At 40.4% G+C, this 14,057-nt stretch overlaps 1 protein-coding gene across 10 annotated transcripts in view; it reads right to left on the bottom strand.

Moving 5' to 3' along the window:
- tcf7 (transcription factor 7) overlaps positions 1–11,343 on the bottom strand; it is a 71,331-nt gene extending 59,988 nt beyond the window's left edge. For 3 of the 10 annotated variants that reach the window (XM_086225613.1, XM_086225612.1, XM_086225621.1), the window contains exons 1-3: positions 10,790–11,339; positions 10,510–10,579; positions 8,721–8,827 (exon numbers count right to left, since the gene is read on the bottom strand). In XM_086225613.1, the coding sequence (XP_086081739.1) occupies positions 8,721–8,827; positions 10,510–10,579; positions 10,790–10,972 (360 nt within the window). In that variant the 5' untranslated portion in view covers positions 10,973–11,339. Of the gene's footprint in view, positions 1–8,720; positions 8,828–10,509; positions 10,580–10,789 lie in introns of all 10 variants that reach the window. The other 7 variants (XM_086225611.1, XM_086225620.1, XM_086225616.1 and 4 more) reach the window with 4 other exon arrangements.
- Between the last annotated feature and the right edge of the window lie 2,714 nt (positions 11,344–14,057).

Consider the following 14,057-nt stretch of genomic DNA (forward strand, 5'->3'; position numbering starts at 1 on the left):
CACCTTCCCCCTTTGCCGGAAGAAAAAAAAATAAGTGGATGAATAATTACAGGTATAAACACCTCGGGGCCATCTGAAGGGTTTTTTTCCCCCCTTCTTCTTCTTCTGATATTTCCCGTCTCTTGAAATCGTCTTCTGAGCAGTTTCTCTTTAGATGCCTTCACAGCTTGTTACATCAAAGCTGGCAGGATGATGCGGACTCTCTTATGGTCATTTGTATTTTAATCTCCCCCCCTAATTTATAATACTTCCTTTACCTCTCCAGCCCTCCCCCTTTAAGACCCACTCTTTATGTATTCTTCCATTTTGATCTTGTCCGTATTTCCTGCCCTTCCTCAAGCAGTGGGGGCTTCACTCAACCTTCTGAACACCCTCCCCTCCACAAAACACACAAACATTTTGTAAATAACGGTACACGCGTTGGGATTAATGATGAACACACTTGTAATGTGGTGGATAAGGGAAACCTTGCTAGATCATAAAGCATTCAACTTTATTTTTCTTGCTTCTTCAGAGCATCCCCTGGGTCTTATAACGTGTCCCATTCCATAAACACAGAACCATGAGATATAATAGAAAACATTACATGTGAGCTCTTCTGATTTTAACAAGAAGAACAATGACTTCTGCATACTTGGCTGAAAAAAAAAACCCAAAAACATCGCAGATTTATCGTCCGATCCTGATTACACTCGACACTCTCTCCCATAGCATTCTTCTATGTTGAAAACCCACTTTTAAACAACTTAATTTTACATAAACAGCCTGAAAAAAGGAAATGTGAGCTTGTATTTGTAGCTTAATAGCCCCGAAACACCTTAGGAGACGCAAGTTTTCTCCTTTCTGACCGGAGCTTTGCTGCCTTCAAGTGGAAGCTGCTTTTCTTTTAGGCCTCTTAAATCCGAGTGGCGGGGTCCTTATCGTATCCAGTCAGAGGCAGGGAGGCCCATCACTGCTCATCCCAGCCCCTGGGTCTATACGAAAGGGGGTGGTGGGGGTGTGTGTGTGTGTGTGTGTGTGTGGGGGGGGGGGGTGGATTACAGAGGCCTCAGCCTGTGTTGCTGCCATTGTTTACCAAAGGGCTGGGGGCTGGCGGAACAACCCCCCGTGTTAACACAGTAGTACAATAGGAAACAAGGAAGTAGCGAGATCCTAGAGACTTGCACACACACATGGCGTTCCCTTGATCTTGGAGGATCAGCTTGTATTATTTGGGAGGCACAACGAGGAGGAAAAGGGATGGGGAGGGGAGCTTGTTAGCAACTGCTGCTGATTTTTGAATTGATACAAGGAGGGGGAGGCACATGGAAACATTTACAGACATGACCTGAATTAAACTACAATTTGATTTGGAAATTCCATCTTTGATTTGGAGAAAGTCAAAGAAAGTTATCAAAACACACAAGTCCGGTTCCCATCAATGTATTTTGATGCACATTGGAAAAAAAGAGAATTTTTTTTCTCCCAATGAATTCAATGATTCAGTGAATTTTGCAAAGAAGTTTTTAGTTTGCTTAAGGTGGCTTTTACCTTTTTTTCAAAAAGGAACCCATGCACAAAAGCAGGAGATTAAAACATCTAATTTTTATAAGCTGTGTTGTACTGAATTCTTCTCCTGATCTGAAAATGTCTTCTCAGATATTGCCAAACTTCTTCTTTGTCTCTGCACAGCATGTAACACGTTCAGTGCTTGCTGGTGGTTAAGAACGTGACATATGCAACATGTGACATACACACAAATCCAAGAATTTATCTGACAACTGTATTACTGCTGAGTCTTTACCTTTCCCAAACTGTCTCTCAGCACACTTCCCGTCAGTAACCAATTTCAGTCTGAAATGAAAGCAAGGCAGGAAATCCCCCCCCCCCCGAAATGAGATGGAGGCACTTGTAAGTTCGCCTGTTTTTGCCTTGTAAATTCCAGTGACTAAATTTACACTTCTTAAGCAGCATTTGAATCACACATTTTACTTTTATCCTAAATCAAGTGCAACTCTTTCACGACGGCAACTGTAACTCCCCATCACTCAGTGTCCAGGTACAATCGGCTGTCTCAGAGCAGGTTGTCATCTTTGGAGCTTGCTGACGTCTTTGTATGACCACAATCCACATCATAGGGAGTTTCACAGCCTCTCTGACAATGAAGAGGACGGCTCACAACCCAATATCTGATGATGGCTTCATCACATCTTATTACATTATGACGTTTGCCCTTTTTCATGTTTTTGAAAAGTACAAATTTGTCTTAAAGAGCGTTTCCTTCTAACTCAGACTGGGCTGGCAACACAGAGGTTTGACAAAGGTAATTCAAACACTTGAGGAAACTTTACAGCCCCTCTGACTGTTTCAGTCTTCACAAACACAAAAAGCAACACTGACATCTAATACTTTTCAGATGAAGCATGAGAAGCCTTTTATTGTGAGGCAGTTACAGGAAGTGCAGCTTTAGTTCTGGACAGGATTTTGCAGACTGTAAAATCGAGACGACACCAAGATTCCATAATTTTCTGCATGTTTCTACACTGCATACATACATTTACAACATTACAATAGAGGAACTGTAAAAGAAGGCGGAAAAACACTGATGCTGCTGCGTGAGGATATTACCATTAATACCAATAAACTGACCACACACTCAATGATTGTGCATAAAGAGTCTGACCACATGATCAGCACAATGAATAAAATACATGGATGTAAAAAGACTGTAACACAGCAATGGCTCTCTCTCCTTGTTTCAGCCCAAATATTCTTTTATCTGTTTGCTTTTTCGGTCTAATTTGGTGCCCACTTTTAAACAGCAATAATCCGGAATACACCAGGAGCTTCTAATCGCAATGAAATGCTGGAATGAAATACACACATTTCCTCAGAATCCCTTCAGTAAGGTGGAAGCTTCCTGACAAATTCTCTAGGTAGAGTATGATGATCCTGCAGCTACTTATACGCCACCCCGTCACTCAATTCTGAATCATCTTCATTGCATAACACAGTACATAATACTTACAGTTCAAAAGTGCAGTAAAATAATCCAAGCAGTAAAAGATGTGCGGAGCCAAAGTATCAAATATTATTTGAACGCAAAGATACAAGTTTGATTTGTATGTTTGGCTATCATTTGGATTGGAGGGAAAAGTAATTGATTCTTGCCTTTCAAGTGTTAAAAAAAAAAGAGAGGGACAGACACACAATAAAAAAACAAACAACGTATAAAGATGGTCTAAAAAAAAAAGCACAAAACACTGGAAGGATTGATGGATGCTACGAGGCGAACAAAACTTTCCTCTCTGCTGGGGATAGACTCCTAAATGCACACACACACACACACACACACACACACACACTCTAACATGCTGGTTACACACACAGCAAACATCAACACACTGTTAACCATGGGAACAAACACAAGCCTAAGGCAACAAACTTAAAGAGAGAACACACACACACACACACACACACACACACACACACCATCCCAAAACCTTTGATGAATGTAAAATTCTTAGTGTAATGAACAGTAACCACACACAAACATGAAGCGCACTGTCTTCTACACAAGCTTTATCCAAAGGCAACAAGCCGAGGGAGTTTAGCCGTGTCTCGAAAATCCCACAATTCTCTTTTGGCCACTTTCTCTAAAAGAAAAAAGAAAAGAAAAGGCAAGTCTGGTATCTACATTAATGTAACAAGAAAAACTGTAATTCTAGTATTATCACTGAAAGGGATAAGGAGGGAATAGACTTGTGCAGCGTCCTCCCCAGCGTGTAGTGGCTTTGTAAGAAGGACTTCTTAACAGAGATTAAAGGTTTTTCTACATGAGATGTTAACATTAATACCAGGACAATGCGGGCATGAATTTATTCCTCTGGTAGAGGACAGGGATGTCCCAGTAATTAGTCAGGAATGATACAAATGACACAAACAGGAAATTATGTGTGAGGCTTTTCAGAATAATAGTTTTTGGTTACTCTTCTTTTTTGTTGTTGTTGTTGTCCCTCTTCAGTGATTGTTCCAGGTCAGAAGACCATTCCAACCTCTAGGGAGCCACAACAAAACTACACTAGAATACTGTCAATACATATAGAGAGAGAAACCAAAGGATGAGAACACATGATTTCTCCCTGAGGAGAGGAGGAAATACACAGACAGACGGTTAGCATCTGACCTTCAGTCACTCAGCTGATTCTCTTGCAATGACTTCAAAGTTTTACTGATATTTTTTCAGGAAAACACAAAGGTTGTTTGTCTGGTAAAATCTGACAAGAAGATTAACATCGCTGCCTGAACTGGTTTCAAATACAATCCACCGTTTTAGACAGCAAGACGGCCTTAATTGCAACAAATTTAAGGCTGAATCAAAGTTTTTTTTTTTAATTGATTCATCTGCTGAAGTTTTTCTCAGTTTGTTAATAGCACAACGAATTAATGTCAGATTTATATAAACCCGAAGAGCTGCAACGGCTATACGAGTTATCTTTTAGTTGATTGAAAGAAGAAAAAAAAAAACAATCACCAACCATTTTCATGATCCATGAATTTCATGTCAAACATTTGCTGATTGAATACAAAGATCTGTTGCTTTTTTTGTCATTTATGACAGAAAATATAAAGACTTTGGACTGTTTGGATGGACAAATCCAATCTGAGCATCTCTCTTTGGGTTGTGGGAAATTGTGATGAACATTTTTTTCAAACAGTCTTGACATTTTAAAGACTAAGCAATTGGATTGATCATAAAAAATAATAGTCAGACAACTGGAATGATTCCAGAAAGTCCAAACATTTTAAAGTTTTCTTTCAGGAAAATCTCCTTCCTCGTACAGCAGATGATCTAAGTAGGTCAACTCATGATGGACTTGCAAATTAATCAAACTCTAAACACAGCAAAAAAGAAAAAGAAAAAGCCATATATGTGGAATTCATGGTTTCTCACCAGAAAAAGAACCAAGAACAATCTTGGCCAAGTCATTTCTTCTCTTCTCATTCATCCTTTTATGGTCCAGTTGTTCAGAATGATCTACAGATCTTGTTATACGCAGTTTCATGAAGGAACTATTTTCTTTCAGCCAAACTAGAACTCAAGAGACTGGACAAACACCATCCAGTTCCATTATATTTGAGAGAAGGCAGACATCTACGGCCGACACCTCACCAATTCAGATGGATGAACAGCACCACAGACAAGAGGAAAATGTTTGTTTTTAATTTTGGGGGTGAACTGTCCTTTTCAGCTCTTATTCTGAACATTTACTGCTTTTACATCTTTAAATTTGAATTGTTTTCCGTTTCCTCCGTGTTACATCATTTCATATGATATCCATCATTTTTATCAGAGAAAAAAAATGCAATGAAGTCATCACCTTGCTTATTCTCACTTTTTCTGACATTTTACAAACTAAATGATCACTTGAAAAAAGTAAATGATAGAGTTGCCTTTGCAGACGCATGGTGGAAGTTTGGTGAAAGAATAGATAGAAGGGCAGCCAACACACACACATGCACGCGCACACACACACACACACACACACACACACACACACACACACACACCAAACACACAGTTGGAACGCCACAACACTTAGAAAACACCAAAGAGCCGTTTCTCCTTCGCTCTGCCAGACCTGTAGTTTCCGATCTATCTCTTCCATCCATTATCACCACTCCCTCCCTACTCTGCCTCTTAAACCACCATTCCCAGCCCTTTCAAGTGGTAGGTAGACGGGGCCTGATTCCCCGCCGCCGCCGCCGCCACCTCACTAGCAGCGGACTAATTACAAGGGAAGCAGCAACAAGTGAGCATTGTGTGGAGTCTCCAAGACACGCTGAGAAAGAAAGTGCTCTTTATCTCGCCAGCACCAACACTCCCCCCCCCAAACAAAACAACAAAAACAATCTCTGAGAGAAGAGAGACGCTGATGAGCGACACAAACATCACCGTAAAAAAATTTTTTCACTCGAACCACCTTTTTTACAGCTGTAGCACGACACCTAAAATTGCTCGCGTCACTCTCGCCTACTGGAAATACACCGTTCAGTTTAGGGCGGCGCATGGTAGAGCGTACAGGAGGCAGGACAAGTGCGCAGATGCAGCAGTTACATCTGACAATATTTTTGAACTTGTACTCTTTGGTTTAGACATCTTGTAACAAAAATTGTCAGCCCTGATACTTTTGTTTTATCAATGACAGTCATGTGCTGGAATTGTGTCTGATCTGCAGCATTTAGGGTTCATATCTGCAGGACGCATGCAACAAGGTTGCGATCCATCAAACCTGTATCTTTTCAAAACAGCAGGTTTACCTATTAAAGATCTTATAAAGTGACGTGGAAATGGAAGTAGGAATTATGAGGAATGTTAGTTTAGTACTAATTCACTCTCAACGGTTAAAACAAAGTTTAAAAAGTGAGTCCCCCCCCCCCCCCCCCCAAAAAAACTTTCACACAGCTTTGCAGCACATGATGCTAAATTTAAATTTTCTATGCAGGTGATACACACTAACCATTAACCTCCGCCGAGAGCAGATTTAGCAAAACACCACCCATCAACTTGACATCAGAACTTGATACAAGTTAAACGTCACTTAGACAGCCACCAGAGTCCATCCATCACGTACCACATCTACGCATTTGACCACCCTCTGTGTCCAAGACGGGACTTTCACCGTCTTTGTGTAGAGGAATTTGTGTAAAGACAGTAAAACATTGAATACTCTTTTTTTGTTGTTGTTGTTAGTTCATTTTCTTGTAGAAGTTCAAATCTAACAATTTGCTGAAAAAAATAGGGGGAGAAATATGAAGTATTCAAATACGAACATACACAGTATTCCCTTCTATTATTTCAACTATTTTACAAGCCATTTATGATGGCGTGCAACTACGGTGGTATAAATATGAAATTTCCCCATGAGCCATCGCACTGAAATGGATGTTTATTTTACCAATTTGACACATTTCTCCAAAAAAAAGTGGTATCTCGAAAGTATTCCTTTTCACAAGGGTTCATAAGAAACAACTTTTGAGCCTTCAGTGCCCATTTTTAAATCTCCCATGACCAACTGCTGGGTCTTTAGATGACTTCAAGGTGTCGTTACAATCATATTTTCCAGCCTACAGCCGATTCTGTGATGAAGCAGATTCCTGATTCACCTCACCTTCGCCTCCTGTTAGATCAGCCTATAGTACATGTGATCTCACAGACTGGCATCTGCTGGAGCGGGAGGTTAATTCAGGCAACAGGATTACACCACACGTGAAAAATGAATTAGCCACAATCGCTCATGTTTGGTGCAATTAGTCAGCCTATCCATGGATATTGGCTCTTAAGGGTAACTTGAAGGGATTTTATGATTCATTTTTAAGGGTTGTCTAGCTGGATGAGTGTTACTGCATACTTGAAATCCTTCCACAAGCCTTTTCTGATGTTTGTTTTAGCGGTTGAAGACTCAGAACAGCTATTAAGGCTGCAACGAACCTCTTGTCATTCACGCACATTACAAACAGATGGAAAACATAATGTGAAAGGGTTCACAATGACGACATCAATCATATTTCAGCTTCGGCAAAGGCGTAAACAAAAACAGGCTCTTTTTTTTTCCGATTTGATTTTGCTGTGTTTAAAAATTCTACTCTATTTTATAAGGGAGCTGGGGAGGGTGACAGCTAACATCCAAATAAGAACATGTTTGACTCTGATTTGTGAAGCTGCACTTTACACTTCCAGATGTCTCTTATCTTATCCCTGAGCCAAAAAAAAAGAAGAAAAAAAGTACAGATTATAATAAAACGATGAGTCGTACTAAAATTAAGTCACTGGTTTGCAGTTTGAAGGTGAAGGATGTGATTCTTGGGCTTCACTGACAGACGTCTCCATTGTGTAATCGCTGTAATTCTGGCTCATAGCTGCTGCCTGATATTTTTTTTAGTCAATCCCACACTTGCTCCTACATGTAAACCGTCATAAAAAATGCCACGAATATAAGTACAATCATTTCAGTACCTGTTTGCAGGCTGGTAACTGAATTAAATCTAGTTTAATTTCAAACTACTAACAAAAAATATGATTTATCATCAACAGAGCCACTGAAAACACAACACATGAGGCTACAACAACTATTTTACACAACAATAATATATTTGTGACTAGCTGAGGCCACACTGTGATAATTCACACTAACTGGGAAAGACAAAGCAGATTCTTAAGCAGATCTGAGGGCAAATTTATTATTTTCTAAAACCACCAGTAGGAAAAATAAAGACAAATCAAGGGAAGAAAAAGTAGAAATCCCCAGAAGAGAAATTCATGCAAAACCACAATAACTGTCATTTGTTTCCCCTCTTATTCAAATTCTGGCCACCATGAAATCATAAATCCAGCCCAAAAAAATTACCAGCCTGTGCCCACCGGGCTTGAAATATGCATCTGCAGCTGCTACTGCAAGACTATCACCACCAACACTGAAGATGAATTAAAAAATATATATTCAAGAGCACAAGTTCAACAACAACAACGACAAACCCCCCCCCCCCCCAAAAAAAACTAGATACCTAAGATGGCAACAAACTTTGCACAAACTTGCACTCAAGTCCAAAGACAAACTTTTACTTAGCAGGATATTAAAGACCTCAGATTGCCCTCAGCTGCTGACGCAAGAACCATTAGCAGAAAAACAGTTAGCAGTGCACTGCAACCAGCAGGAGATTTTAAACAGAAACAGACTTACAGATGGTGAAACAGAGCTGTTGGAGAGGTAGGAGTCAGGCAGCATCAGGAACGGATACCCGGGGTACCCCGACGTCTTGTACATGCTTCCATCTTGATGCTTCGACACTAAAATCAGACATGAAAAGGATGAAAAGTTAGGAACAGCAAAACGTTTGAGCAAGGCAGTTTTATTCTTCATTTCCTAACCTTGTGATTTAGAGATGATCGGGATCAGCTGACCCAAAACATGGCTTAAAATCTGATTGCAATTGCATGTAAGAGTTCAAATGAAATAACACAAAAAAAACTGGTACTTACTCCCACAAAGCTTTAGTGTAGCTGCGTGCTTCAAAAAAACCCAACGTGTAAAATACGCATGCATACGAAGGAGATCTACTACCTACAAGTTTATTTGCTGCATCCTGTTAAGAGCGCAGACTACAATACAAGACTAAAGTGTGACAAGCGTCACCTGGCCTAAGACACGTGAACTCCTGTCGCCTATGTGTTAATTCATCTCTCACCACCACCACCACCACCCACATTTAGCTTTGCAGGCCCCTCCGTGGGTCAGATATAACCAAGTTATTGCGTGTGTGTATGAAACAAAGAGGCTCACTCAACTTTTGGACTATTCCTCTTGACTTAACTAACAACTTCTCAACTTTTCTGGAGACAAAACGTTTCACATGATCAGATCTTTTTCCCCCCCAATGACTGGTAGTTTTTCTTGGCAACCCCCAACAAGATGCACCGGAACTTGTCCAGTTCATATATAGAACAACTGTCTAAAAGGCCCTTGATGTGAGGACATATTTCTACAATTCTACAATTTCATTTAGCAGACGCTTTTGTCCAAAGCGACGTACAACTCCTTTGGGGAGTGATGCGCAACGTACAAAAACCTGCATTAAAGTGATACATAATGCCATTTATGCTATATATTTATATATCAAAAAAATACAATAGGCCTAAACGAATAAAGAACTTATTGCTCAGGCACTACGTGCTTACATTACAGTACATTTGTGTTGTCTTGATTAGGAATGTTTCAGTCACCTGCCATGGAAAAACTGGTCCGTAATATAGAGGAAGAACCTTACAAAAATGCCTTTTACTGTCACTTAAACATATTCTATGAAACTGTTACTCAACAATATAAAAGCTTAAGAACGCAATGTGTCAAGTTTTGGGTACCTCTGCTAGGCATTCTGTAATGTGTCTCCTTTAAGGGAGGAAAAAAAGAAGTAGTTTTTGGGTGGGAACCATGAAAAAAGAAGGCTTTCAAGGACCCTGGATGACCCCAGTTCTGGCAAAGTCTGGCAAAAAACACACTGCACAAAGAGTACAAGAAACCAGCTCTTTAAAATACAAGTTTTCAAACCAGTATCATGTCCCATACATGGTACAAGACATTCACACTGCAAACTTAACTCATTTATCATATTTTGTGATGGCCTACAGCTGGAGTTCTTGTTTTAATTGGTTGATCCAAATCAACAACACATTTCTATTTCTGAGAAATGCAGATACTAATAATGTAAGATCCCGCTAATATGAATCATAGGTAATCTACCGTCCATGTGATGAGACGTCAAATAAACCTGAAGACAAGATGGACATTTTTTTGTTGTTGCGGTGGACACCTGAACGCAACTCTTTGAAGTTGGGCGATGTTGCTGCAACATGTGTCCCCTGCGACCAAAAATACGCCTTTTACTGACACAGAAGAGGTGGGTTGGGGGGTTTATCACTTTTTTCGGAGATAGTTGGCTACCCAGCCGGAATAAGAAAGTGTGTTTTCTTACCACCGTCCAGATGCTCCCTGTGTTTCTCCGGGAAGCCCCTCTGTTCGCCCTGCTGTCCCCGTCTGACCGCCTGCGAGGAAGCGAGAATAAACATCGGCTCACATGAAAAGGGAAAGACGGCCAGAGAGGTGTCCAAAAGTGTGTGGGATTGAGGTTATCACAATTTATGGTGGTTTTTTTTACTCGTCAATGCTATGGCATCCCTGTCCCGGGAATTTAAACCCTTCAGGCGAGTCATTTTCATTCAACGCTTGCCATGAAGCTCTCCGTGCCAACCTACCGCTGCATTCGGACTTTGATTCGTCTCCGACTCATTCACCAGGGAGGATTTCAGGTCGGCCAGGTCTCTCTCTGTAAAGGCGTTTTCCTGGATTTTCTCTTCTTGCTCTCCTTCGTCTTTGAACGAAATCATCTCATCATTCGCTCCCAGGTCGTCCCCGCCGCCGCTGCTGAGCTGAGGCATGTCGACGTCCCCCTCCTGATACACTTTGAAAAATAATAACACAAAAAAGTGTAAATAAAAAAAAAAAAAAAAAGGAAAACCAAAAAAAAAAAAAAAAAGAGAGAGAGACGGAGAGAGGAAAAAAGTTCTGTTAAATCTCCCTCTTAGAAGTATTGTAACGATGGCCGCAAACAACAACAACCCCTTAAAAAAAAAGTTGAGATGTGGCGTCCCCCGGCTGGCTGGAAGAGGACTTGTGTCTCCCTACAACTGCAAACAGCTCATTTGAGCCCAAGACAAGACGAGGACTCCCGACATCAAAGGGCGCCGACCGGATGATTGACAGGTCCGATGACTTGTTGGGGGGTTGTACAATTGTTTCGGCAGAGGGCTGAACTTCTTAAAGAGACATCACCTCCCTGACCTCGGTTTGAACAGGCGTTATTCATGACTTCCAGAGGCGTGTTCACGACAGCCTGCCTCAAACACTCCGCTGCGTTACGACACCAAAACTTTACTTTAGTCAAATATTTAATTTATTGAGGATCCGGACTGGTTTGTTCACAGTTTTGATCAGGACTCTTATGGTGTGTACGTGTGCGTATGCGTGTGCGTGTGCGTGTGTGTGTGTGTGTGCATCTACCAGATTATTCAATGCAATTGACCTGCATTAAGAGTTGCAACAACATTACAAAAACTTTTGCAGTAAACAATTATGATATTTTTTCCAAGTATAAATGTTGATATTGGCTGGTTTCAAGGCTGTTGTTTTAAAAAAAAAAAAGGATTTGTTTTATTCCCCACTTATGACAGTAAATGGTTTTTTTTTTGTGTCATGTCATGTTGGATGAAAAGAAGAAAGCAATGTAACACTTTGGGCTGTAGGAAAATGGGATCTGTTTCACTATCTTTTGAATTTATTTGGATTTCACAATGATCAATGAAATAATCGTAATAATCACTAGTCGCAGCACTAATTTGCTCTTTCATGGCTGTACCTTGGATACTTCTAACATTTTTACTGCAGTTTTAGCAGTATATGTAAAACACCTACTGACTGGTATTTCGTTTGGGTTTTTTTTGGACGAGTATCTTCCTTGTTTTGTATTTGGCACTCAAACCCACAATACACACAAGCACATGTCAGGCTGTGCAAACCTGATTAAATAAACTAAAAAAGATGATACAGTCAGATTGTGAGGAGATAAGCTGCCTTTGCGATCTTTTTTCTTGTCTTTTCTTTTTCTTTTTTTTTTGCAGTTGTGTCACATTCTCAACGTTACAGTGCAGCAGAAACAGGGTAAACTAGCAGTAGCCTTTCATAGAAAGCAAAACGGGTTTGCAGAGGTGGTGTTTCCCTTCTTACTATTTCATATCTTTTGCTTCAGTCTGTTTTTCAAACTCAAAACCAACCAAAACAATGTGGCTGCTTTAACATAAACGGGTCAGATTTGAGGCTGAGATGACAAAAACTGCCTGCAAATGTTGATGTTCGCCTGTTTTTTGGTTTTTGTTGTTGTTTTTGTTTACATCAAAACTGATCAGACCGGAGCTGATAAATAACTGAGTATATGTCAGGGGGAATTAAACGGTTTTCCACTACAGACACCCAGGTGTTAGCGAGTGTTGGGCCGGTTAATCAGACAGAGGAAAAGGGATTCCATCCCCAGGGAATGCTCCCTCATTAAGCCTGAACTGATGTGTGGTGACATGACAGTAAAGTTGAGACAGAACTGAAACTGAATTGGATTATTCTCCGAAAAAGTTGCAGCCTTTTATATTTATTGTATTTCAATCAACCCTTCGGTAAAAAGTAAAAAAAATATGCGTGTCAACAAACTGTACATCAAGCCAACCTGCACTCCCTTTTATTGTTGCATCCAGTGGTTTTAGCAAATGACAGCCTGCACCACCTTTGCTTCATCAAACTGATGAAAACACAACACAGGTTACTTTTACTTTGTGTCTTTTTACGCCTAAAGAGAAAACGCCTCTGTCCTTGTCAACGGTGGAGAGCCTTTGTTGACTGACAATTTACCAAGGAGATGATTTAATTTCCTTTTCTCTGTCCGTCTGTCCCTCGCTCCGCAGGACTCCGCCTGAACTATTTATGATGGTGAACCAAAGACGAACACATTATATGCATATTGGAGTAGATCTGATTGGGTATTCTTTTTTTTTCTTTTTTTTTTGTGACATATTCATTCATTTTTGGCAGAAATATTGCATGAACTCTAATGGAAAAGGGCATCGTCGCGCTTGTGTTGGAAATCTATCCAGGGATACCGCATGTTATGGTTCCAGTTTCACTGTCAGTGCTCAGTCCTCATTCCCACCAACAGGGGTCGCGACACCATTTACGCACTTAATTTTGAACCAGAAATTAATCAACTCTGAACCCAAAATATTGTTTCTGGAAGGAACCCCCAAAGACGCTATTTTTGGAAAGGTGACAGCATCAGTAGGTCTTTTCATTCTCCTGGAGAAGTTGTGACAGTTCTGCGAGGCAGATGACTTCCGTATTATATAATCTGTCAACGACACAATGGATCGGCTCAAACTGGTGAGAACACAAGCCGGTTTGGTGTAGAAGCAAATTTCTGAAAATCTTGAACTAAAAATTCAGAAACCTGAGTTAATTTGGTCGGAATAAAGAATAAGCATAAGTTTAACCAACCTGTGTTTTGCTCCCTCACTTGCCTCACTTGCTGACATTCCCTTAATGGGAGAATGTACTTGCACAGAACCAAATGTAATGATTCCTTAACTCCCATTTGCCTTAACTCAATCTCATTCTTCAAACTGTTAGAATTTGCTTTATTTTCAATAATAATCATCATCCCTTTCAAATAACCTCAGAAATGATCAAGAGTTTAACTTCCATGCCAGAAGTCTATTTGTAGCGGCTGTCGTCACAATGATCAGTTGATACTTTTTCACATTTTGGAACAAAACTCCTCATTTGCATGGAGAGAAAAGTGGCAGTTCAAGCATGAAAACCGCAAAATATAGGACATTCTGTGAAAAACATCAGACGGCGTGGCAAGCTCATCAATAACAGAGGCGCAGCATGTTTCTGGCTGGTCCTTACATCTCCCAGATTTTG

Source organism: Aulostomus chinensis, chromosome 15, assembly GCF_037954235.1.
Source record: "Aulostomus chinensis isolate RoL2024-O1b breed Wild chromosome 15, RoL_Achi_v1.0, whole genome shotgun sequence".
NCBI lineage: Eukaryota > Metazoa > Chordata > Actinopteri > Syngnathiformes > Aulostomidae > Aulostomus > Aulostomus chinensis.